Source organism: Pseudorasbora parva, chromosome 1, assembly GCF_024679245.1.
Source record: "Pseudorasbora parva isolate DD20220531a chromosome 1, ASM2467924v1, whole genome shotgun sequence".
Classification (NCBI taxonomy): Eukaryota; Metazoa; Chordata; class Actinopteri; order Cypriniformes; family Gobionidae; genus Pseudorasbora; species Pseudorasbora parva.
The window spans coordinates 26,633,665-26,660,088 of NC_090172.1; the positions used below are offsets into that span (position 1 = coordinate 26,633,665).

Below are 26,424 nucleotides of genomic sequence, written 5' to 3' on the forward strand. Positions count from 1 at the left end.
CACTTAAAAAGATGAGAAAGGGCTGTAATTTTCATCATAGGTACACTTTAACTATGAGACAGAATAAGAAAAAAGAAGAAAAAAAAAATGAATGTAAATTTTTTCATTTTTTCAGACATGAAAAAAATGACTGATTTTTAAAGAATTTATTTGCAAATTATGGTGGAAAATAATTTGGTCACTAACAAAAGTTAATCTAAATACTTTGTTATATACCCTTTGTAGGCAATGACAGAGGTCAAACATTTTCTGTAAGTTGCCACAAGGTTTTTACACCCTGTTGCTAGTAGTTTGGCCCATACCTCATCCCAGATCTCCTCTAAAGCATTGATGTTTTTGGGGCTGTCACTGGGCAACACAGATTTTCAACTCCCTCCAAAGATTTTCTATGGGGTTGAGATCTGGAGACCCCAAGGACCTTGAAATGCATCTTACGAAGCCACTCCTTCGTTGTCCGGGCAGTGTGTTTGGGATCATTGTCATGCTGAAAGACCCAGCCACGTTTCATCTTGAATGCCCTTGCTGATGGAAAGAGGTTTTTACTCAAAATCTCACGAAACATGGCCCATTCATTTTTTCCTTTATACAGATCAGTCGTCCTGGTTACTTTGCAGAAAAACAGCCCCAAAGCATGATGTTTCCACCCCCATGCTTCACAGTAGGCATGGTGCAACTTAGCATTCTTTCTCCCCCAAACATGACAAGTTGAGTTTTTACCAAAAAGTTCAATTTTGGTTTCATTTAACTATAAGACATTCTCCCAATCCTCTTCTGGATCATCCAAATGCTCTCTAGCAAACTTCAGATGGGCCGAGACATGTACTGGCTTAAGCAGGGGGACACGTCTGGCTCTGCAGGATTTGAGTCCCTGGCAGCGTAGTGTGTTACTGATGGTAGCCTTTGTTACTTTGGTCCCAGCTCTCTGTAGGTCATTCACTAGGTCCCCCCGTGTGGTTCTGAGATTTTTGCTCACCGTTCTTATGATAATTTTGACCCCACGGGGTGAGATCTTGCGTGGAGCCAAGATTGAGGGAGATTATCAGTGGTCTTGCATGTCTTCCATTTTCTAATAATTGCTCCCACAGAGATTTCTTCACACCAAGCTGCTTACCTATTGCAGATTCGGTCTTCACAGCCTGGCGCAGGTCTAGAATTTTGTTTCTGGTGTCCTGATCATCCGTGTTTCCCCATATTAACCCCGCCCACTTTAAATGTCTGACCAATCCCACAATAGTTCTGGGACACCCGCAAAAAAAAAGTTCTGCTCGGGCGATGTGTCGAGAACAAGCTGCGAGAACTCCCAAACCTGGGCTGCGAGAACAAAATGACATCATTTTGTTCTTGCAGTCCTGGGAGCGAGAACGGGGCCTTATAGACATGTTTGAAAACCAATATAATTACTAGACCAACCTCAGCAACTGTGCTCCGAATACCATCCACTAGATTCTCAAAGTCCACCAGACTAAAGAGAGGCTGCTGCTTGAGTCTGTGGAGCTCTGCTGCAAACAGGTCCTCCTGATGCTTCAGTATAGAACCTGAGCAACCACATGAGGGCAGTGTTACGATACAAAACCATCACGAGCACACCTGAACAACAGACGCAAAATGCTCATTCACTCACCAGCTCGGGATGGGCTCTGGTTGTGATTTTCAAACATTTGCACTGACTCCCCAACAAAGAGGATTTTTTCAGCTACTCGAACAGGGATGTATGAGGGAAGCATCTCCACACGCAAGGAGAACTGCTGCAGGGAAGGTGCGAGCATGTTCTCCTCCTCAATCAGTCTCTACAGCGGGACAATAATGAACAGAAAATGTAGAAATTGTTAAAATAAATCACAATCAGTAAAAAAACTGCAAGTTTGATTAATGTACAAGCAGACAAAGTTTGGCTGGTCAGCAATCACTGAATTCTGCGGCCAGTCGCGTTGTATTGATGGCTGTTGAAAGGCAGCTGTGTATTTTGATTATGTAAAAAAAAAGAAAAGAAAATATTTAATCACATTATAGTCGTGATGTGGATACATTTTTAGTATGCTTTGTAAAATTCAGCATCTGTGATGAAAAGAAATATGCAATGTTTTGCATCCAGATTTTTTAAAAATAATATTAAAGGGATAGTTTACCCAAAAATGAAAATTCTGTGATTAATTACTTACCCTAACTCTAGTTCCAAACCCGTAAGACCTGTAAGATCCTCGAAACTAAATCTTTTTCCTTAAACCTTAGTTTTCGATGTCCTGGAGGGACAGAAAGCTCACAGAATTAATCAAACATATCTTTATTTGTGTTACAAAGATAAACGAAAGTCTAACAGGTTTGGAATGATATTAGGGTGAGTAAATAATGTCCGAATTTTCACTTTTGGCCACCGAACTATCCCTTTAATTAATGCCATTTTATTATTATTATTATTAAATAATTTCCTTCAATGAAAAACAAAATTGGTAATATTTTACAATAAGGTTTCGTTAGTTAACACAGTTAGTTAATGTTAGTGAATACACTGAAGCAGAGCATGGTAGAGGAGAAGACATATTCAAAAGCATTTTATTTGTATTTCTTTTTAATTGTTTTTATTGATTTGTTGATATTATTGCTTGCCTCTGTTAAAGGTAGGGTAAGCTATATTTCAATACTGTTTTGTCAATACCAAAACAAATTGTAGCCAATCAGCAGTAAGGGGTGTGTCTACTAATTATGGGGATGAGAGTCCATGTCATTATTCAAGAGTCAAGACACGAGACACAGCACGAGAGATGGCAGATAAAAAAACAAAAAGTAGAAAATGTCTGTAGAACAAAAGAAGGCTTACGATTAGGCAAGAAGTAGGACCCGTGTAAATATCAGATTACTCAAGGAGTCCTAAAGCCTGCAACCGGAAACCAAGGTTGCTAAACCTCATAACTGTTTCAAGCATCAGCTCCAAAAGTGTGTCCGACAAGTAAGATAATATACTCCTAATATATGTTTGTTTTCTTTTGGTTCCTCTTTTAGTGATAGATATAACACTCTAATCTTGACATAACTGTAATAAATTTGTTAGTTGAACTGTCGTGCTCGTGCTATCGAGTTGTTCATAAGAACAACTGCTGTGCTTGTGTTTTTGGGATTTAAGGGATGGCTTTTTCATTAAACATTCGACCTGGATTACCATAGTAACACTGATAACCCTTGGCCGGCTGGCACAGCAGATTCTGCCATAGTCGTTGCCTGCATTGCATACGTATGTATGGGGAGTTTAACGTTTTTTCCCCCTAATATTACATATATTTTCATGTAATAAAACCGATAATACATATAAATATTGTTTTTTTTTTTTAAAGCACTGCAAAAAAAAATATCATTGTTTGTGGTCCAGCCATTGAAAATATTATCATAAAAAAAAAAACATAACTATTGGACCAGCAGGAAAAACAAAAATCTTTCTTTTTTAGCCTCCATGATAAATATATGGAAGTTTACATTTAGAGCCAAAGAAATTAGACACATGACCCAGTCTGAATCTCAATTTCAGAAAGTGCTGTTCAGGCCTGTAAAAAAATATCAGATTTTTTTTCTTCTTTTGAAAGTGAGCCATATATCTGATATCGCCATTTACACTGTACACTTGGAGAACAAGCCAAGGTGGACGCACTGATTTGGAAAAGCTTAGGCTGAAAAGGAATCAAAAATCTAGGATTTGCAATGCACTCAAGACGAAATGATAATACAAGCTTTTGCTTTCTGAACAACTTTAAAGGTCAGAAAAACATTGGGTTGAGCTTTTGTCCTCCACTGCGCCACTGAAAATAGTCATCACGTGATCGCAGTTGGTGTCCACCTTACTTCATTCACCCAGGGCTTTTTCAATTATGTCCGACTCGCATTGACAGGGGAATATCTAGAAGCAAATGCACATATCTGATCAGAGGTGGACAGTAACTAAGTACATTTACTTGAGTACTGTACTTAAGTACACTTTTTGAGTATCTGTACTTTACTGGAGTATTTTTTTTCTGGAAACTTTTATGACTTTTACTTCTCTACATTTGAAAGACAAATATCTTACTTTTTACTCCACTACATTTCTATCTAGGTCGAAAGTCGTTTCTGTAGCAACTCTGAAAGTCGGAGGAGGATTTTTTCCTTCTTTAAAAGGTTTTTTGTTGTTGTTGTAGGAATCACTCTTATAGTCATTTACATTTCCCCAACTTTTTTTGAACACTGATCAATTCATAGCAAAATGGAAAAAGACGGTTCTTAGGCACAAGTGCGTGCACCCATAGTCGTATTTTGAAAGTATGTTTCAGTTTTAAAAAAAATCAAGATTAGTTTAGTTAGCATACAATTGGTGCATGTCTTATACAATATAAAAAATATAAACATCTGGGAGAAAGAGAAGAGTACATTTGGGAGAATATCAGATGTGTATCAGTGTATTGGATCCGTGCATTTGGCCTTAAAGTGACAGCAGCTTTGTAACTTATATACAAGTATTTAAATGAGTTTAAGTTAGTCATATGCTAGTATGTCAGATGGAGCATCACTGACTGGCTTAAACCATGATGACAGTGTGCATTTATACAACAATAATAAAATAATGCTTTAGCATAAAAAAGGAAATTTACTTTGATACTTAAGTTCTTTTGAAAACAAATACTTCTGTACTTTTACTTGAGTAAAAATCAGTTTTTACAACTTTCACTTGTAACGGAGTAATATTTGACCAGTAGTACTGTTACTTTTACTCAAGTAATAGAGTTGTGTACTTTGTCCACCTCTGTATCTGATCCAGTTCAGATTTATTTCCACATATGAATGAAGCCTGAAAATGATCTGAGAATATCAGAATCCATGTGCTAGTTTCCTGATTACACATTCATGGGGCATATCCCATATATGCCACAAGGGAGGAAAAAATGGAGTCACAACCATGTAATGTAAATGCGGCCTTAGTCGCTCACCAAATCTTGCAGCTCACGGAGCTGTTTTCCACTCAGCCCTCCGATACCCAGGTCCTCCTCTTCTTCCTCCTGTGCAGCTGTGGCTCCGCCAGCACTGGGGCCCTGCTTGACAAAGAACTCTTCACTCTGATCCAGCAGCAACCCGTGCAGCATCCACGCAGCCAGCTGCTTATACATCACACCATGGCACACTGCAAGAATCCTGCAAAACAGACACTACCATTAAAGCAGTAAAAATAGAATTCTGTATCTCAAGTCCAAGTGCCACAACGTGCAATAGGGGTTTTTAGTAGGGATTTTGCGGGCTCACTTCTCTAAGGCCATCCTGACAGGAGGCAGTCCTCCACAGCTGTGCTTGTACACAGTCTCTAGGATCTGGCAGCCATGAATCTTTTTGAAACAAAAAGTTTCAGAACGTTATCTTCAACCATGCACTCTTCTAATCATTTATCGCAAACAGGTGGCATTCATCAAGTTACCAACCTTCTGAGACTTGATTGTCTCCACAACAACCATCACAGAAGGGAAGAGAAGCTGAAACTGAACAACAGAACAAACTGAAAGTTAGAAAGATTCCATATTTAAATGATTATTTAATATTTTGTTTTAATTATGTTTTTGGGATCAGGTAATTTGTTTTTAAACCTCGTATGCTCACAAAAGCTGCTATAATTTTTTATCAAAAATACAATACAAATAGCAATCTTGTGAAATATTATTACCAAAACTAAAAGCTAAATTTTCAGCATCATTACTCTAGTTTTCAGTGTCAAATGATCTTTTAGAAGTCATTATTTGATCCTGAAATATTTTATATTGGCAATGAAAAAACAGTTTAATTAATTTTCCCTCAAAAGATTTTTAGATTCAAAATAACAGCATTTATTTGAAACTGATTTTTTTTTTTTTTTTACATTATAAAAGTCTCTAGTCACTTTTGATTATTCCATGCATCCTTGCTGAATAAAAGTTTTAATTTCTTTAAATAGTAGGATAGAAAAAATAAAAAACCTTACACTTTGAACAATAGTGTAAGATTTCAAGTTACCACATATTTCAATGGTTTGGATGTACAAGTAAAAAGTCCAATTTTCTTTTTACCTGTTCCAGCATGTAGTTTACATGAGAAATAGAGAGGTGTGGATCACCAAGAAACTGTGGGGGAAAAACAAAAGTTTAATATTATCTGCAGATATGGCCCTAAAAGCTCCATAAGGACTTCATATGTAAATTCCAAATGTGCAACCTCTTTTTCAAGGTCCAGTAAAGCCTGTCGATAGGGCTGCAGCATAGAGTTCAGCCCAGTGCAGAACGCACGCAGATAAATGCCATGAAGCCCAGACTGACTCGGCTGGCTGGTGTAGTGCTCCTGTGAGACATGGAGAAGAAAATCACACTTAGTCTTGATCTGATCCTGTCCTCGACACTCAATGAATGAAGAATACGATCTGATTACCTGTTGGTGGACATGACCCGTATGTTGCTCTATGAATTCTGTGAAGCGCACATAGTCAGTGCCCATTTTACACAGCCGATTGAGGACACTGGTTTCACTGGGGTGGAGGAATGGAAGGTCCTGGGACACCTATGATCAACATTTGATGTTTCTTAATTATTAAAGTACTGTTTTTTTTGGACATGGTATTTTTAAGGTACTTCAGAATACCATGGAATAATAACTATGTTTGGGGGGCATGCATGCACTATGGGAATACATTTGTATGGCTTATTTTACTATGGCATTCTGTGATATGCAAAGCCACATTTAAAGATATTTTTTATAAATGTGAAACAAAAACTGCTGGCATGTTAGTTAAAAATTATTATCCTGTTTCAATACAGCCATGATTTATCCATTTTGTAATAGAGACATATTATAAGATGCAAATACTGCATACAATACCTGCAATCCATTCCGTTTATTCCAAGTGAATATGGTCCCAGGGTATCCACTAAGAGCCAGAAGCAACTCATGGATCATTTTACCGACGCTGCTTGTCAGATAGCGAATCCAAATTAAACACACGACAGTAAAAATACAAGTAATACGTTCTCATCATTAATATTTTTGCACCGCCAAAATCCCCGTCGCATGTTGATGACGCAGACCTCGAGCGCGACAGAGGAAGTGCTCAGTGAGCCAGCTGCACACTACACTCAAATATAACATAATATTGTTATAACACACAGCTGATGAGAACTCGTCTGTGGAGAATATATTTAGAGGTAAACCGTGCTTATGTTCTCGTAACGATATTTTGCAGTGTTTTGTTTGTGTGTGTTTGCGGTTCATTATCTTTCATATTTATTGGCCAGATAGCGCCTGCTTGGACTTATGAAATTGAAGTTGAGATTGGGGTGACTTAAATCCCCACAGGGTGAACAAAGTGGTCATTTAATACATTACTTAAATGCTGTGGAAATTATATCGCGATAACTTGCTAAATAATAATCTGTACAATCGCGTAAGAAAACAAGCCTTAAACGGCAACGTTAAAACTTTAGAATAATGGTCATTAACTATATTAACTTAGTTAAAACTGACTAATAATTAACTGCACTTATAAAGCATTTATTTATCTTTGTTAATGTTAATTTCAACATTTACTAATACATTATTAAAATCTTGTTGACATCAGTTCACATAATGCAATGTGAACTAACATGAACACACCATGAACAACTGTGTTTATATTAACTAACGTTAACAAAGAATGAACAAATACAGTAACAAATGAACTGCTCATGGTTAGTGCATGTTAGTTAGTTAATATTAACTAATGTTAATGAATGACCATTTATTCTAAAGTGTTACCCCTTAGACTAATATAGTGCATTTCACAACGAACACTCTTACCTAAAATAAATGTACATACTGATGTTTATATATGAGCTGTCCTAACTGCAGACTTAGTATCTTGCCAACCACTGATGAACTGTTTGTTTATCTGTCGCTGGGAAACATACCTAGATTTCAAGCCCTCAGTGCCCGGACCTGCTGTGTGGTGCACTTGCTTTTTTTATTAACTTCTCAAACTAACTTTTGATTGTTTTCAGTGATGGCGGCGGACAGAGGAGCAGATATCGTTTCTGAGTTCCTCAGTCAGAACCCACACCTTGTGAACTGGGTGGAATCATTAAGAGGACTCTGTGAGACCAATAAACAATGGCATGCGAGGAGAGAGTTTGTCCTGCGCAACATGGAGGTCTTTCCTACAATCCAACCTGGGACCCCAAGTCATAATTTAGACAGACTACTGTCTTTGTCTATGGTTTGGGCCAACCACGTGTTTTTGGGCTGTCGGTAATTGTCATTTTATCATGGACTTTGTTTATTTGTGGTTGTTTTTTGTTTTCATAAACTTACAATGCATTTCATATAACTTAAGGTCTGAAAGTATAGTGGGTCAGTGACATTTATCTAATTTTTCCAGATCTATTAATTTATTCTGAAATATGTTACCCAAAGTTTTGGGGTTGTTTATTTAAATGAATAACTTTATTCAGTGTAAACTGTAGAGAGACCTTTATAATGGTATTGAATATTTCTACTTTGAATAAATGCTATTCTTTTGAATGATTGAATTAAATAATCCTGAAATAATATTTGATGTTTTTTGACAAAAACATTAATCAGCACAAACGTTTTCAACATTAATAATAGTAACTAATATAAGAAGTAATAACTACTGAAAATTCAACTTTGCCATTACATGAATTAAATACATTTTAGAATAAATTCAAATGTAAGTGACAGTTTTTCAATTTTTTTATTATACATTATATATAATAGTTTGTATTCTATTATTTATTTATTGTTGATCAATTAACTTATTAACTAATGGTTGTGTACAATACATACATTACATGGCTATAAAGGAACTGTATATAAGAAATGTATTTCAATTTATCATAAAATGGCCCTGATATGTCTCTAGACATTAAGAAATCTTGTTAATTTTAAATACTTTAACAGTAGTCCGGCCAGGATATTGTCATTTAAAAGTTGTTGTCGCAGCCCTCAACTGATGTTGATGTTGACATGTGTTTTGGCCTGAAGCTCCACCCTCCACCTATCGACCAATCACAAAGTCAGTAGTGTTTTGGCATCCGGGTTGCCAGATCTGCTCTAGTTACCACAGCTGCAGCTATAAACGTCCCTGCTGGATCCTGCAGCCGATCTGGCAACCTCAAATCAGGGGGGAGAGGGAGAGGGGATGCACCACTCTACTATCAATTGAAAGTGATTGCAGTACCAGCTTTGGCCACAATCTTACATACACTTACTTTAAATGTTTTTTTTTTTTTTTTAACTAAAAAACTAAAATAATATTTTATTGTTATCTAAAAATATCTAAATTAAAAACATGCCAAATATCAGTGGAATAAAAAAATTCCTGGAATTGAAAAATTCCAATCCAAAATTCCAATTTTTTAAATGGAATTGAAAAATCCTTGCCAGATGAAAGTCACGTCACACTTCTAATACATTTCTAATAGTCAGATGTGTTTTAAACTTGATTTTTTTTTTTTTGATTCCTTTTCCTTTTTTATTGAGAACACTCTTATTTGTCATTGACCCTAATGCAGATATCCACAGCCAGTAATGGACAAAGTTAATGAGATGGCAGAAGGAATGACTGTGGTTGAGGCCCCTGAGCGAAAAACTAGAGATGAAATCATGGGAAAAACTAAAAGACCTGCAGCTTCAGGTAAATGGACTTTAATGTGTGTTATTAAAATAATATCACATCCTACATTAATTTATAGGTAGCTAATACAATCAGTTACAAATCATGGTCCCAATTTATATAGGGAGTCTTTAAAGGTGCAGTGTGTAGTATTTATGAGGATCTATTGAGAGAAATGCAATATAATATACATTACTGTTTTTTTTAAGTGGTGTATAAAGACCTTACATAATGAACCGTGGTGTTTTTATTACCTTAGAATGAGCCCTTTCTATCATCATACAACTGGGTCCCCTTACAGTGAAGTCACCATTTTGCGTCGTCATGTTTCTACAGTAGCCCTAAAAGGACAAACTGCTTTACAGAGCTCTAGCTACTCTCTGCGGTCTCAGACGACATCTTTGTCCTGTGACGGCCACCGTAGCTTCTCTATGGGCTTACATTGTTACATTTACATTTATATTTTTTTAAATACCTGCGTATAAATACAGCTGTTATTCATTTTTGTTATTATTACACTAATGACCCTCACTTTACACTCTAACCCACCATTAAACCTACCCATACCACCCATACCAGCAGAAAAAGTGTTTTGCAATTCAATATGAGTATTTGTACTTTTTTGATGAAAAGATAGTAGTACTTTTTTGATGAAAGGATGGTATTCAAGGACACCTAATGTATAGTCTGGCCCAAATTATAAATACCTCGGGATAATGCTTGACCACGAGCTTAAACGGGACATGCTGGCATTATATAAGAATGAAAATTGATATATATATTGTAAATAAATACACTGTAAAAAAAATTGTTGTTTTAACTTTAAAAAGTAAGTAACCTGGTTGTCTTAAAATTTTCAGTTTATTGAAATAAAAAATTTGAGTTGATACAATGAAGGAAATTTGTTTAATAAATAGAAACTCAAAATATGATTTTTTTTTTAATAAATCATGAAAATAGCACAATTTGGCATGTTTCACTGCGTCATCAGAAATAAAACACACACAATTACCCAATATGCTTACAAAATCTTTTAATAATATTTTAATAAAGGTTGTCGAATCTCAATTTTTTTAAATTGTATTAATTCAAAATTTTAATTTCAATGAACTCAAAATTTTAAGGCAACCAGGTAACTTTTTTCTAAATAATTTTTTCAGTGTAGTAAAATAGTAAAAAAGCAATATTGTAAAATATAATTACAATTTAAAATGTTTTGTGTATATATATCTATATATATATATATATATATATATATATATATATATATATATATATATATATATATATATATATATATTATTATTATCCTTGTGGGGATATTTGGTCCCCATAGCATGGTAGGTACGCACACAAATTTATAAATATATAATAATTATATATATAATTTATGTGTGTACCTACCTGGTTCCCTATGCTATGGGGACCAAATATCCCCACAAGGATAATAATACCAGTAAATTTTGACCTCATGGGGACATTTTTTGGTCCCCATGAAGAAAGCAGCTTAAAAATCATATACAGTATAAAAACCATTACGTCTGGGAAGTACCATATTTTTTTTTTTTTAAAACATGAAATATGGAAAAAAAAATGGAATGGGTGTAACAATAAGGTAAGACAATGAATTAAGGGACAATGAATGAAGAACTCATAGTATATTAATGTATTAACTAGTTTATAAACTATTAACGTTTAATCGAGTTTGCAAATGATTTATAAGTGCTTTGTTACTGTATACTTATTAAGTGTTACCAAGTATTACTTTTGTTTAAAAAAAAAAAAACCTTACTGACCACACACTTTTGAACAGTAGTATAATAACTATAGCAGTATTTTAAAGGGTTAGTTCACCGAAAAATGAATATTCTGTCATGAATTACTTACCCTAATGTCGTTCGACACCCGCAAGACCCGTAATGAAGATATTTTTGTTGAAATCCGATGGCTCAGAAAGGCCTACATTGACACCAATGTCATTTCCTCTCTCAAGACCCATAAAGGCACTAAAGACGTCTTTACAAAGCCCATCTCACTACAGTGATTCTACAATAATTTTATTAAGCAATGAGAATAGTTTTTGTGCGCAAAAAAACGAAAAATAACGACTTATATAGTGATGATCTGAATTCAAAACAATGTTTTGAGCGGTCCTGAATCAGCATATTGGTTCATGATTCGGATTGCCAGAGTCACGTGATTTCAGCAGTTTGGCAGTTTGACACGCGATCCGAATCCTGAATCAATACACTGATTCATAACTGTTCGAAACATTGTTTTTCAAAACCCGAAGGTCTTACGGGTGTCGAATGACATTAGGGTAAGAATTCTCTCATTAATTATTCATTTTTGGGTGAACTAACCCTTTAAGAACTTTTTATTTTTCAGAACTGGATCCTGATTACCAGGGTAAGAAGGCTAAACCTAATGATACAGATGTTAAAGCTCATGCAAAGAGTGTTGGGCGTCCAGCTGCCAGTACTCTGAAATCAGGCCCTCCACCGGGGGCTCCCGCAGAACACCAGCCCTTTTTTAATCGACTCTACAAGGCCGTTGCTTGGAAGCTTGTGTCTGCTGGTGGCTTTGGCCCCAACCTGGAACACTACGAAATCTTGCGCAGTTGTGTGGAGTCATGCAAGGCCAGTCTTAGCTGTGTGTTTGTACCTCTCAAAGACATTCCTGACCTACCTATGGTACGCACCCAAAAAGAAGGCCAGGTGTGCGAACTGCGCTGCCGCACCGTCTACATGGGTACGGGCTACGGGCGTGATGAATGTGCTGCCAGGGCAATGGCCTCCAAGGAAGCACTCAAAGTATTTCAAGGGCAAAAAGTGACAGTGAAAGTTTGCCGTCGCAGGTTCCAAGGACGAGACGTCGACGATCTGGTTCTGGTGGATGAACAGTACAGGAGCCAGGTTTTCCCTCCAGCTCTCAGCTATCCCTTTCAGGAAGACCAGTAGAGCTCCATTCTGCCACAGTGATACAAAAGATATAAAGATTCAGCTGTGTAGCCGTGGAGAAGTTTCTCACTGCCTTTCCAAAGATTTTCATTTGTTCAGTTTTCAGTTATGATCATTCAGAATGGAACCATGGAAAAGAGCCGGTTTATTTAGTTGTGTTAAAGGGATCTTAAAAACAAGTGCCAGTCGGTTTTGTGGCTTGTAAAAGGCTTACTCTGTTGCTTTAGAGTCTTGTTTATGGTTTGTGGTTGTGAAGTTGAGACGGTTTAGATCTTCATGCTTTTTTAACCTCCATAACTGCAGTTGTAGTCCTATCTGACCTAAGAATAATGTTGGCAGTTTAAAAATATGCTATTTTAATTAGTAAAATGTCATTAACTTTTGCTTTATTTATTTTTAAACATTACATTGAAAATATAGTCTGCAGTTGACAGTGATTGGATTTGTCAATAGAAAAAAATTGTCAATAGAAAAAAAATCACAAAAATAAGTACTGAATTAATTAATGGATGTTAACGATTAATGGTTTAACTCATCTAAGATTGTTAGATCAAAATATTACAGTGAATAATAAAACAATAATAAAATACAGTAAAAAAAATAGTCTTAGCTTGATATTTAGATATCGTGGCACTGATTTGTTTTATGTTTTCTCCTCACTTCACATATTAGATCATTTTTATTTATTAAACATCTCAACCACTTTCTTGGTCATACACTGTGACAGAATGGTAATGTTGTTGCTGTTGTTGTGGACCTTTGGGCAGATTTTTTGAATGTCAAATAAAAACCTCCATCTGTTTCATGATGAATGTTGAAGCATGAAGAATTCTCATTGAAGCGTAAAAGTTTGGCTTAATGTATCTGTCTAATCAGAAACTGCTAAGGTGACTTGTGGTTTAACTGCAGTCCAATGTTAATACTGGGGTTCGTATGTTCCGTTTAGCCCTGTTTTAAAAAATATTTTTTTTAGGTCTCACTATTTTATCAAAATAAACTTTACTAGGGCTCCAAGCAAGAGAGGAATTGGTAATGTTTTCCTTAATATTCATTTTCCCAAAGAGACACTCTCAACTCCTCTCTCTCGCTCTCGCTCTCTCGCTCTCTCTCTCAGGCACGGCCACACACGTGTCCCCCACTAGGAGGTGCTATAATGAGTACATTTGTGTGTTAGTTCATAATTCTGGAACCCTGGACCCCTATATATATATAGAAGGTTTTTCTGACATTCTGAATTTTCCGAGAAGCTTACTACAAGACCCTTGATATGATTTACAGCAAACTTGCCACACAATTTTGTCATGACAAAAAGCTTTCAACGGAATTTTCATTTATTAAAGGGGTGGTTGCATGCGATTTCACTTTTTTACTTAGTGTGTAATGTTTAGTTAGTGTGTAACTTTATTTAGTGTGTAATGTTACTGCTTGAGCATAAACAACACTGAAAGTTCAATGCAAACGGAGATATTGTCTTGTAAAGTTATGGCAGTTTATTGCCTACAAAAGCGGCCGGTTTGTACTACAACAAGCTTCTTTTCCGGGTTGGTGACATCATAAACCCTTGCTATTAACATAAACACTGCCCCCACGAAGATGCAACAAAGTGGGCGAGGCCACGTCGCAGTCATTACGGAAGAGAGAAGAGAGAACTGTTGCACTAGAGTGATGTTGCAGACATGCATCTAACCAATCTAAGACCATTGCGTTTTTCGTAGGGATGGGCTTCATAGAAGCAGGAAGCAAACGAGCCGATCAAAGGACAGTGGAGACAGTGGTGTGAAACAAAAATAAGAAAAGTTTTAAAGAAAAAAAAGTATTAAGACATGTTATACTGCGCCCCATAAACACAACCAAGCCTAGAAAAAAACAACAGAACCATCCTTTAAGGTGTTGTGAAGCCACAAGTCGTGTGTGTATGTGGTTTATGAGGACACAGATTTGTATAACTACATGGGTATTACACTGGTATTACACTATCAATGTGGTTCATGAGGACATTTGAAATGTCCTCATATTTCAAATAGCTTTAAAAACATACTAAATTATGTTTTTTTGAGAAAGTAAAAATGCAGAATGTTTCCTGTGATGGGTGGTTTAGAGGCAGGGCCAGTGTAAGGGGATAGAAAATATGGTTTGTACAGTTAAAAAAAACATTACGCCTATGTGTGTGTGTGTGTGTGTGTGTGTGTGTGTGTGTGTGTGTGTGTGTGTGTGTATAAGTAAGTAAGTGCTGGGCAATCAATTAATCACATTCAAAATAAAAGTTTGTGTTGTGTGTGTGCTTTGTATAATTATATACTTAAGAAAATGTTTATATATATATATATATATATATATATATATATATATATATATATATATATATATATATATATATACATATATATATATATATATATATATACATATATATATATATATATATATATATATATATATATATATATATATATATATATATATATAAAATAGTACACACACATACATTATGTAAACTTTTTTATTTTGGATGCGATTAATTGATTGCCCAGCACTGTTAATATAATGTATTGCATAATCTTTCCTTAAAGAGACATTTAAATACATATTTAAAAAAAAACATAATAATTGGTTTATGGCATTATCTAAAACAAATGTGTGCTATTTATAATTTTTTGTATGTGTTTGATTGTTATAACATGTTAAAAAGCAGTTAAACACAAATACATTTAAGGTTATAAGGCCAAATATTTCTTTTATAGAAAAAAATGAACCTTAACCACAAATAGTAAAACCATAAATTATTTGTGGCCTAATAAGGAAAAAAATGATTTCTATATGTCTTATTAGGACACAAATAATACAATTAGATTGCCCCTTTCAAATTCATTGAAAAAAAATTGCTTGTTTTGTAATGCATATTACAACATTTTAGACACATTTTTAAAGCATTTATTCTCTCATAACTTAATCTAAACATTATTTATACAATTCTCTTGAACAATATATAATATAAATATATTAGCCTACTATGATAACATTTTCTACATTTCTACTTCAAAAACACAATCTACTTCATACCTTTTTTATCAAGTCTTTTTTGCTCATAAATCTTTAAACATAAGCATTATGATAAACATTTACTGGACTGAAGCTGCTTGGAGTTGATTATTGATTATTCAAACAGAATAAACTATTTATGGACAGCATACACTGATCACATATCTTATGACAGTAAAAAAGGTACATTTATCAGTGGAAGTAAGTTATTTCCTTTCAAGTCACGTGTCTATATTGTGACACCAGAATGTATTGCTGTTTCATCAAACCCTTTCAGTGAACATTCAAGATGTACTTTCCTGTAAAAAGGACAGCAAAGCCACTTTATATTTGAAAAGATTGGAGCCGATGTTTACCACTTGCGGATATAATTTTTACCTAAAGCAATTGACAATTTTATTACACATCACATGCTGCTTTGCTCATATTTACCACATAATCAATTAGCTTCCTCTCCAGCAACCTAAATGCAATTACACAATCAGATGTATAATGAAAAATGGTTATATTTGAATATTAAATGGCTTGAAGGTATATTATATAAAATAATGCTCATCAACATCTATTTTTGTGCAGAAATGTGTTTGACCTGTTCCTCTGTGCCAGCGAGCAGACACGTCTTTCCCATCGCTCTCCACACTTCTTCAGCTGGCACTTTGTAAAATATTTACAAACATAAATGAACCTAACAAGGAGTGAAAGCACCCATTTGAGTGCCGACTTTGATTGACATGTGAGGGAATTTGGGTGTGTTTTTCTGCTTGGCTGGACTCATCTTCAGGCAGAGCTAATCATGGGACAGCCTGTACTAACTGTGCACTTTTCCTTGCTCTCTCCTATGAGTCAGAGGCTTTTGTAATACAGAAATGTCACATATTTTGAACCCTTGTTAGAACTGAGCTGTTGAAATCATTCATGCTGATGGAATGAGATGTGTGAGACGAATTGAAGAAATGACAAGAAAGTGAAAACCGAGCGAATGTGTTTTATCAAACACTTTCCCTGATAGGCTAATTCATCATTATATTATTATTCAGTTAACTTATTACATTCACAATCAAGACTTCAGAAAGAATAGCTTAAATACATACATTTGACATATTATTTATATTATCTTCTATCTTATAATGTCTTTTAATCAACTTTCCTTACTATTTATCAACCATCAATTGTACATGATTTAGAATGCTTTCATCAGTGTTTAGTTGTTACAACACCTTTTTTGTATTCTTTGAACATCTGACAATATGTTTTGCCATCTCTGTTACATTTTTGAATGTTCAGTTATTTGATTTTAATGACTTCATCTGCAAAAAGTACAATTTGTTTAACTGCAGGTGTGCCACTTTGATTTTACTTCAGGGAAATTCAACTTAAGCTTTATTATTTTAGCAAGATGATTTTTTTTACAGTGCGTAATGTTTTGTCAGAAGTGTTAAGGTGTAAGTCAGGTGTGAATTTAATTTATATGCCACCACAAAATATCTTTATTATACTAGAGGAAACACACAGACTGCCTTAGAAAACAAAAGTACACACTATTTATTCAGATTTAGTTACACATCAAGAGCAGCAAATAATTAAACAATCTTTCAAATTCATCTGTTCTTCTCATAGCGCTTCATAATCATAAAAATAGAAATCACATAATGTATAAATATCTGTAATACCATGTGTATATTTCCAATTCACAATCCATCTTGAGGTTACACTTTATTTTAAGGTGACGTAGTTACATTTTACTTACTCAAATAAGTACTGAAGAACTACATGTACTTACTAGTTACGGTTAGGGTTTTGGTTTAGGGTTAGTTAACTAACATCATTTACTGTTATTACTATGGTAAGTAGGCTACATGTAACGAGTAACTACGTCACTTTAAAATAAAAGTGTTACCCATCCAGCTTTATCTTTACAAACACTTCAGCAAAAAGTAATTGCAAAACGCTCCACGTGGACAGTCACACATTTTGCCGATTCTTGAGCCTTTTCTGATGGCGCATTGCTCCCCAACGTCGCACTGATGTGAAAGCAAATCGTAAGTGTTAGATAACTCATTGTCAGCGTTTTGTGAATACATGTAAACATTAAATATGCGATTTGAATCTAGACAAACCCCAAAAAGTATGAAAAGGGTTTTGTGCTACTCACTGTAGGAACGCGCCCAAACTTCTTTTCCCAAAGTGAGATGCGTTTACTCTGCAGTTTCTCCAGAACGTCATGTAAAGCTCCCAGCTGTGAACAGTAATAAACCGTCAATCATTAAATAGGTTTTTAATCAGGGAGCAACATTTGTTTTCTATATGCGCCGAGAATTGCGCAATACTTACCAGCTGCTTTTCGTTGGTCAGATTCGGGTCCTTTGGGTAAAACTCTCTCAAAGCTCTCGTTTCTAAGTCAGATTCGTTGTCCAAGTCCATTTCAGCACCCTGAATGCAGGTGAGCAGAACAGCACATGCCATCGCTGTCGTCCAGAGTTTGGAGCTCTCCATGGTCACAGACGAGATTGAACGCGTCCTCTGCAATGAGATTCAAGTGAACACTCGCTTCCCGCGGTCCAATCACCTTATATCTGCTCCAGGGACACACCACTCACTTCGGCCCTTCTTTTGCTCCACCTTACACATTGATTTCTTTCCATGCGTAAAAAAAGACGCAGACGATGACTCATTGCGTAAAGCTCCCGAGATTATGTCCAAAACAAGACAGACACACGCCTGAAGGGAGTTTATGCTGGTCATTTTTAGCCTATTTGTTATTATACATTAAAAATACGAGTATGAAACCGATTCCAGATCTAATTTGAAGACAAGGCAAGGCGTCACATTGTTTACAGTGTTACTGTTTATTTCTGAAATCAGTTTCATAGCCGCACATATGAACGACTTTTAAAGTATTTCCACCATTATTGCACAGGAAAGAAGATGACGTTCATTTGACACGTTGACTTTTTGAAGCATGTTTACAGAACATTTTAATGGTAACATTTTGAAATAGCACACACCAGTGAAACAATTCTTAGCTGGTTTTCTGGTGTCCCATTCTGGCCAGCTGAAAATTGCCCAAAATGCTTTAGAACCAAAGGATGTGTATGTTTTTTAAAACAGTGAACAAAACAATGTGACATTTCAAACATATGTGACTCTTTGCTTGTATGAAAATTTTGTCCTGAAAACCTTTCAGCCTAGATTTGTGCTAATGTGGTTTTATTGTATTCGCTTGTTACTACAATTTGATGGTAATAAGTTGAATTAGTACTAAGAAACCAACACCAATCTCATACAAATCCCTATCTGACAAACTGCCCTGCTCTCCCCATGCCCAAAACCCACTGTTTTTGAAATGTGGATGTAAAGTGGCCCTCTTTTCCAATAATTTTGAATTGTTTTTATTCAAATTATATATTATATAACAACATTATTGTCATCCCACACTAGTTTTGCATGACCATAATACCGATACTTATTTTTAGTAATGGAAAAAAATAAACATTGTGATAAAGATGTTGAAGCTTAAGTGTTCCTCCATACCAGCTGTCCTACTTGCATTCATGGCTTTTGTGAAGCATGGACAGCCTTTATTGAATGTCCAAAAGGAACATCAATAGCTTGCCAGAAAGAAAACACGCAAAAGAATAGGAAAAAAAAAAAAAAAACACTGAATGGTCCTTCATTTTTAGTGCTATTTTTCATAAATACACACAAGAAGGGAGTAAGTTAATACATTTTCTCTGGTCAACAAATTCATTTGGCCTTACCATTGTCCACTTTTGTTGATTAATCCTTTTCTAGGCACAGCAAGTGTTATTTAGTTGTTTCCGGCTGATTAATGCAAAGACAAGCCTCACTTTGATCCAGTCTCAGTTGCTTCATGAGGATTTTTTTTTTTTTTTTTTTGGCGGTAAGAGGCAGGAATCAAACCAAGTCCGTCTGACTGCTCTGTGGGCTGCATGAGTCATATCATTCCAATTACTATATGTATTATTGCCTGTCAGAAACTTGTCCCTTTGCACGGTTACCTGTTTATTAATACGACGACTGTTGGGGTAGTTTTGCTCACCACTCACGTCAAATGAGCTCTTTTCATTTCCTTCCAAGAAAAAATATTACATTTTGTGCAGGCAGATAGTTCATATGCATAATCGCGCATGTCAGTGGTTTAACACCAGCAAAATGTTTCACTTTTCACGGTCATTATTCACATAACATTTCTGCACACTGCTAAAATAAGGTCCTGGGGGGTGTCATTCCTGTCAAAACAGTGTGGAGCATTTTTGAAGAGATGATTACCGGATAGGACAGGATTGCCATAGGGTGTCAAATCCAGACCAAGTGTGAGAAAGGCTGAGAGGAACATAACCTAAAATACACACTGGCAGTTGTAGTAACTTGAGCATAAGCATTGCTGCTGTTGTGCACGTAGACTTCATTCACAATTTGAATTGACAGTTTTTAAATGGTATTTTGCTGTAATCTTTCAATGTGGTGAAGGCTCGCCACCCTCTAATAGGGTTTGTCTCTGATTTAAGTTGAGGAAATAATATATCTTCTGGCAAACAGCCTATATCCACAACAAAGAGCGTCTGACGTCTTTTAATAATAAACTCTCACCTTTAAATTCCCATTAAGATTATTGGAGCTTCCTAAGCCACTGAAGGAGGTTGTTTGTATATGCAGCGAAGAGGAAGATGGGTTCTGTCCTTTGAAGGCAAATCTCAAAGACGATGCAGGAGTTTTGTGTGGGAGAGATCAGAATTCATTATCTTCCTGACTTATCTAAGTATTCCTCTGAACTCTAAGATCCTGGCACATTTGTTTAGTTCAAAGATGTTTGTGTTCCCCTTTGGCTGGCATGTCGATGACCTCTCACCTTTTTTGATGAATCCTCTTGAGAAAGTCGAGTTACTGGAAAGACCTTGCGATGGAATTGATTTTGTGTGGGTGTGTGATTGATTTCCCTGTTCCTTCAGGTGATCAACTTAAGTGCATTATAGCTTTATTGCTTCTCTAATGATGAGAAATTAAAAGTGAATTAACATCTGTCACATCTATTTGGTGGAATCAAGTTCTAATTTCCTACCATGATGATTTGTTCAGTCAGATAAGACTCCCTGGGATCACATACGATCCCAAATTCCTTAAGGGTTAGTTCACCCAAAAATGAAAATGTGATGTTTATCTGCTTACCCCCAGTGCATACAACATGTAGGTGTCTTTGTTTCTTCAGTAGAACACAAATTAAGATTTTTAACTCTGACCGTTGCTGTATAATGCATGTCAATGGGGTTTTTATATGAGAGTCACTATGAGAGTAAAAACACAGACATACGAATCCATATTAAAACCTGCGGCTTGTGATGATACATTCTTAAAACACAAAATGATCGGTTTCTGCAAGAAACCAACCAGTATTTGTTATTTTTTTTACCTTTTACCTCATAGCAGACAAATTTTATCTAGTGTAACCATCCGTCAGTAGCCTATTTCCGTTGAAGAAGGTCACAACCTGGCGCGATCATATATATATATATATATATATATATATATATATATATATATATATTTTTTTTTCATTAGTGCATGCGCGGATCGGTCAAATGAGGCATCTATGTACATTTTAACTTCTTCGACGGAAGTACTGACAGATGGGAACACTAGATAAAATTTGTCTGCTGTGAGGTAAAACAATAACAAATACTGTTCGGTTTCTCGCAGAAGGTTTCTCATATAGAAACGTGATGCAAATATTCACAATGCAACCAAACACAGAAACACACACCATACTTGCAATGCAACTAAATACAGAAACTCAGTGCGAATACTCAGTGCAACCAAACACAGAAGCACACTGCCAATACTCTCAACGCAACCAAACACAGAAACACACTGCCAATACTCTCAACGCAACCAAACACAGAAACACACTGCCAATACTCTCAACGCAACCAAACACAGAAACACACTGCCAATACTCTCAACGCAACCAAACACAGAAACACACTGCCAATACTCTCAACGCAACCAAACACAGAAACACACTGCCAATACTCTCAACGCAAACAAACAAAGAAACACACTGCCAATACTCTCAACGCAACCAAACACAGAAACACACTGCCAATACTCTCAACGCAACCAAACACAGAAACACACTGCCAATACTCTCAACGCAACCAAACACAGAAACACACTGCCAATACTCTCAACGCAACCAAACACAGAAACACACTGCCAATACTCTCAACGCAACCAAACACAGAAACACACTGCCAATACTCACAACGCAACCAAACACAGAAACACACTGCCAATACTCTCAACGCAACCAAACACAGAAACACACTGCCAATACTCTCAACGCAACCAAACACAGAAGCACACTGCCAATACTCTCAATGCAACCAAACACAGAAACACACTGCCAATACTCTCAACGCAACCAAACACAGAAACACACTGCCAATACTCTCAACGCAACCAAACACAGAAACACACTGCCAATACTCTCAACGCAACCAAACACAGAAACACACTGCCAATGCTCTCAACGCAACCAAACGCAGAAACACACTGCCAATACTCACAACGCAACCAAACGCAGAAACACACTGCCAATGCTCTCAACACAACCAAACACAGAAACACACTGCCAATACTCACAACGCAACCAAACGCAGAAACACACTGCCAATACTCTCAACGCAACCAAACACAGAAACACACTGCCAATGCTCTCAACGCAACCAAACACAGAAACACACTGCCAATGCTCTCAACGCAACCAAACGCAGAAACACACTGCCAATACTCACAACGCAACCAAACACAGAAACACACTGCCAATACTCTCAACGCAACCAAACACAGAAATACACTGCCAATACTCTTAACGCAACCAAACGCAGAAACACACTGCCAATACTCTCAACGCAACCAAACACAGAAACACACTGCCAATACTCTCAACGCAACCAAACGCAGAAACACACTGCCAATACTCACAACGCAACCAAACACAGAAACACACTGCCAATACTCTCAACGCAACCAAACACAGAAACACACTGCCAATACTCTCAACGCAACCAAACACAGAAATACACTGCCAATACTCTCAACGCAACCAAACGCAGAAACACACTGCCAATACTCTCAACGCAACCAAACACAGAAACACACTGCCAATACTCTCAACGCAACCAAACGCAGAAACACACTGCCAATACTCACAACGCAACCAAACACAGAAACACACTGCCAATACTCTTAACGCAACCAAACACAGAAACACACAGCCAATACTCACAACGCAACCAAACACAGAAACACACTGCCAATACTCTCAACGCAACCAAACACAGAAACACACTGCCAATACTCTCAACGCAACCAAACGCAGAAACACACTGCCAATACTCACAACGCAACCAAACACAGAAACACACTGCCAATACTCTTAACGCAACCAAACACAGAAACACACTGCCAATACTCTCAACGCAACCAAACACAGAAACACACTGCCAATACTCACAACGCAACCAAACACAGAAACACACTGCCAATACTCTCAACGCAACCAAACACAGAAGCACACTGCCAATACTCACAACGCAACCAAACACAGAAACACACTGCCAATACTCACAACGCAACCAAACACAGAAACACACTGCCAATACTCACAACGCAACCAAACACAGAAACACACTGCCAATACTCCCAACGCAACCAAACACAGAAACATGACCCAAATAGCACAATATACAGTGTGTTGCAACTGAATAAAACACATGCAAATAAAAACAACACATGCAAGTTCAGAAAACATCTTCATCAATTGCTACAAATACTCACAATGCAACCAAATACAGAAACACACAGCAAACACAGAACAGAAATGTTTCAAGGGGACCCTAAAAAGTGACCACTGTAAAAAAAAGTCCGTAAAAATAGGGCACAATGTACTGTATAAATATGAAGGAACTTTCCTTATAGTTTTTTTTTACAGGTGTTTTACCTGTATTTTGAAATACACATAATTGCATTAGTTTGTGTTTCAAGGGTTGATGGAAATGTCCGTAAAATTATTGGATAATGTACTGGCAGAAAATTACCAGTATTTGCATTTAATTTTTTTTTACACTGTCTAAAAAATTGTCTAAATGTCTTGTAAAAAAGTGTTTCTGCATTTAGTTGCGTTATGAGTGTTTGCAGTGCTTTTCTATATTTGCTTGCATTGTGAGTATTTGCACAACATGTATTGTCAAACTGATAAAGATATTTTCTTAATTTAATGGCATTTCCTTCAGTTGCAGCTTGTTTAGCTCTCTCGGCCACCGTAAAAAGAGATAAAAATGTAAATGTGTACCTTGAATGTAATGAAAGTTGCTTTGGATAAAAGTATCTTTGAAATGCATAAATGTAAATGCAAAAGAATAACAAAGGAATCATATAGTTTCAGGAGCTTCAGCATAGCAACAGGGGGACTTGCTAAGAGGAAGAGCTGCGTCTGAACTGTCAATTACTCCAAAGGCTCTAACACTTTACCAGAACGCCAGAGGTCCCTTGTTAGTGCCAGACCTTCATTTGTCAACGCACAACACAGACTCCCCATTATGTCAGAGGGAGGGAGTCAACACTGAGAGCCAAAACACAAGCCAACAGTCGCGCTTCAGACAGCCTTTAGATCCCAGAACACAAAAATGAAGCTGATAAACAGGACCTGGGTTGGTTAATCAAGTTGTGAAGTGGCCAGTGTGCAACATTAGATGTCAGCAGGGATAGAGACACAGAATCAGGTCACTTCATTGTGCAGCAAAGATTATCTCATGTGTCAGTGACAACCACACTCCAGTCCACTGATTGCATCAGTCATTAAGATTACAGCAGCGGATGTGCCTGTTAGTCTGCTTCCTTAACAGATGCATCCATCAATGTCCTGGGTATTATAAGATACGAAAAGCATCCCCATGTACTCAATATTCCATACAGCTGTTATTAATATGCAAGCTGTAGTTACAGCAGAAAGAGCCTATATTTGTACTGAGCTGACCCCTCTTACCTCTATCAGAATCATTGGCTAGAGAGCAAGTGAGATGGTCAAGCACAAAGCAAAAGAGCAGTTTGAGTGTTTCAGGGGCTAAATGGAGTAAAGAATTATATAAAAAAGAGCCAAACAGGAGAAGCAGATATGAGCAACCTTGTTTAAATGCAAAGTCTGTCTTTGGCCTGTCATACCTAAGAAGAAGATTAAAGGGGGAATGGAGCAAGGCAAAGTGTATGGTATGCTTCTTTAAATAACACTGCGCAACGTTCTATTCCTGCTGAGGGTTTGGTAGGGGATCTTGTTCACAGATGTAATCTGTGTCTTTTAATATTTTTTTCATGTTTGATAAATAATTAAACCTTCCAAATGACATCTTTACTCCTGATACCTTTGAAGCATGAACAAGACTCGTTTTCTGTAATGGGATTGACATTTGTCTTGTTAAAACGTTTTTTTCTTAACTGACACAGTCACATGCATAATGCATTGGTTTTATCTCTTCAACCAAATCGTCCTAATTTGAGTTCAGATACATAAAGTGAAAGCTTTTCTACATCCACTCCCTTCAGCTTGGGGCAAAAAGCATCAGTGATATATTCTCAAAATTGCTAGAAAAGCTGTCCGCATGTACCGGGGTCCACGGTCTGAGTTGTTGTGCGTCATTGTGAGGTAATTAGAGGTCTCTGAAAAATCTGCCTCAACTCTTCCCTGCCTACAAAGCTTTATTTATTCTGATGAGGAGTTTCTTATCTCCGTAATTGCACTGTATAGCTATCGTGTGTGTGGTGTAAGCTTTATAATATTGCTTAACGACTCCACTTCCATTCCACCCACTCTCTTCAAATCCATTTTTAGACAAAAGCTTCACATCTTTAAGCTAACGCCAACATAACAGAATAAAGCGGACTGAGGAGGACAGAAAATGCCAAGAACTTCAAAGCAAGAACATTAGGTGACTTCTATGGCAAATATTTAGAGAGGGATTCTTTTCTCCAAGAAAACTGCTGTGTCAGAGACTTTTTACAATCACTGACAAAGAATTGTATAATTATAATTAGAACAATATGTATTTTTTCGAATTTAAGAATTGTATGTTTATTCAATGAGGATATATTTGTTAACATAATTGCTGTATGTTGATTTCTACACTTACTAATAGATTTTCAAAATCAAAAATGGCATTTGTTGACATTAGTTAATTCACTTTGAACTTACATGAACAATGCACAATTTTTTGTATTAACTAACATTATCTTCATATTCCATTAATAAATGCTGTAAAAATATGTATGACAATAATACATGTTATATACACTATATTGGCAAAAGTATTGGGACACCCAAACAAATAATTGAATTCAGGTGTTCCAATAACTTCCATGACCACATATAATCAAGCACATGCAGACTGCTTCTACAAGCATTTGTGAAAGAATGGGTTGCTCTGAGGAGCTCAGAGAATTCCAGCGTGGTATTGTGATAGGTTGCCACCTGTGCAATAAGTAGATTCATGAAATGTCCTCACAATTAAATATTCCACAGTCAACTTGTAGTGGTATTATAGTAAAGTGGAAGCCATTGGGAACAACAGCAACAGTAAAATCTCAGAGCAGGGGAAGTGCATGCTGAAACACATCGTGTGCAGAAGTCGCCAACTTTCTGAAGACCTCCAATCTTTTGAGTGTGGCCTTCAGATTAGCTCAAGAAGAGTGCGTAGAGCTTCATTTAATGTTGGATGC

The 26,424-nt window shown here is 36.4% G+C and overlaps 3 protein-coding genes across 3 annotated transcripts in view; 1 reads left to right on the forward strand and 2 right to left on the reverse strand.

Annotated features, from left to right (window-relative positions):
• The window catches only part of tubgcp4 (tubulin gamma complex component 4), a 10,203-nt gene extending 3,128 nt beyond the window's left edge, over positions 1-7,075 (reverse strand). The window contains exons 1-9 of the mRNA XM_067437429.1: positions 6,850-7,075; positions 6,403-6,531; positions 6,193-6,315; positions 6,048-6,101; positions 5,430-5,486; positions 5,257-5,336; positions 4,947-5,148; positions 1,622-1,787; positions 1,411-1,535 (exon numbers count right to left, since the gene is read on the reverse strand). Coding sequence (XP_067293530.1) covers positions 1,411-1,535; positions 1,622-1,787; positions 4,947-5,148; positions 5,257-5,336; positions 5,430-5,486; positions 6,048-6,101; positions 6,193-6,315; positions 6,403-6,531; positions 6,850-6,927 — 1,014 coding nt within the window. The 5' untranslated portion in view covers positions 6,928-7,075. The remainder of the gene's footprint in view (positions 1-1,410; positions 1,536-1,621; positions 1,788-4,946; positions 5,149-5,256; positions 5,337-5,429; positions 5,487-6,047; positions 6,102-6,192; positions 6,316-6,402; positions 6,532-6,849) is intronic.
• cdkn2aip (CDKN2A interacting protein) lies at positions 7,036-13,042 on the forward strand. The gene is made up of 4 exons (XM_067437430.1): positions 7,036-7,172; positions 8,004-8,250; positions 9,537-9,658; positions 12,026-13,042. The coding sequence occupies exons 2-4, from the start codon at positions 8,006-8,008 to the stop codon at positions 12,595-12,597; spliced, it is 939 nt and encodes a 312-aa protein (XP_067293531.1). The 5' UTR covers positions 7,036-7,172; positions 8,004-8,005; the 3' UTR covers positions 12,598-13,042.
• Positions 13,043-17,150: 4,108 nt separating this feature from the next.
• On the reverse strand, positions 17,151-18,266 carry cart3 (cocaine- and amphetamine-regulated transcript 3). The gene is made up of 3 exons (XM_067449687.1): positions 17,968-18,266; positions 17,789-17,872; positions 17,151-17,657 (listed from the first exon to the last, which is right to left on the reverse strand). Exons 1-3 carry the CDS (start codon positions 18,127-18,129, stop codon positions 17,550-17,552), a joined length of 354 nt encoding a protein of 117 aa, XP_067305788.1. The 5' UTR covers positions 18,130-18,266; the 3' UTR covers positions 17,151-17,549.
• Between the last annotated feature and the right edge of the window lie 8,158 nt (positions 18,267-26,424).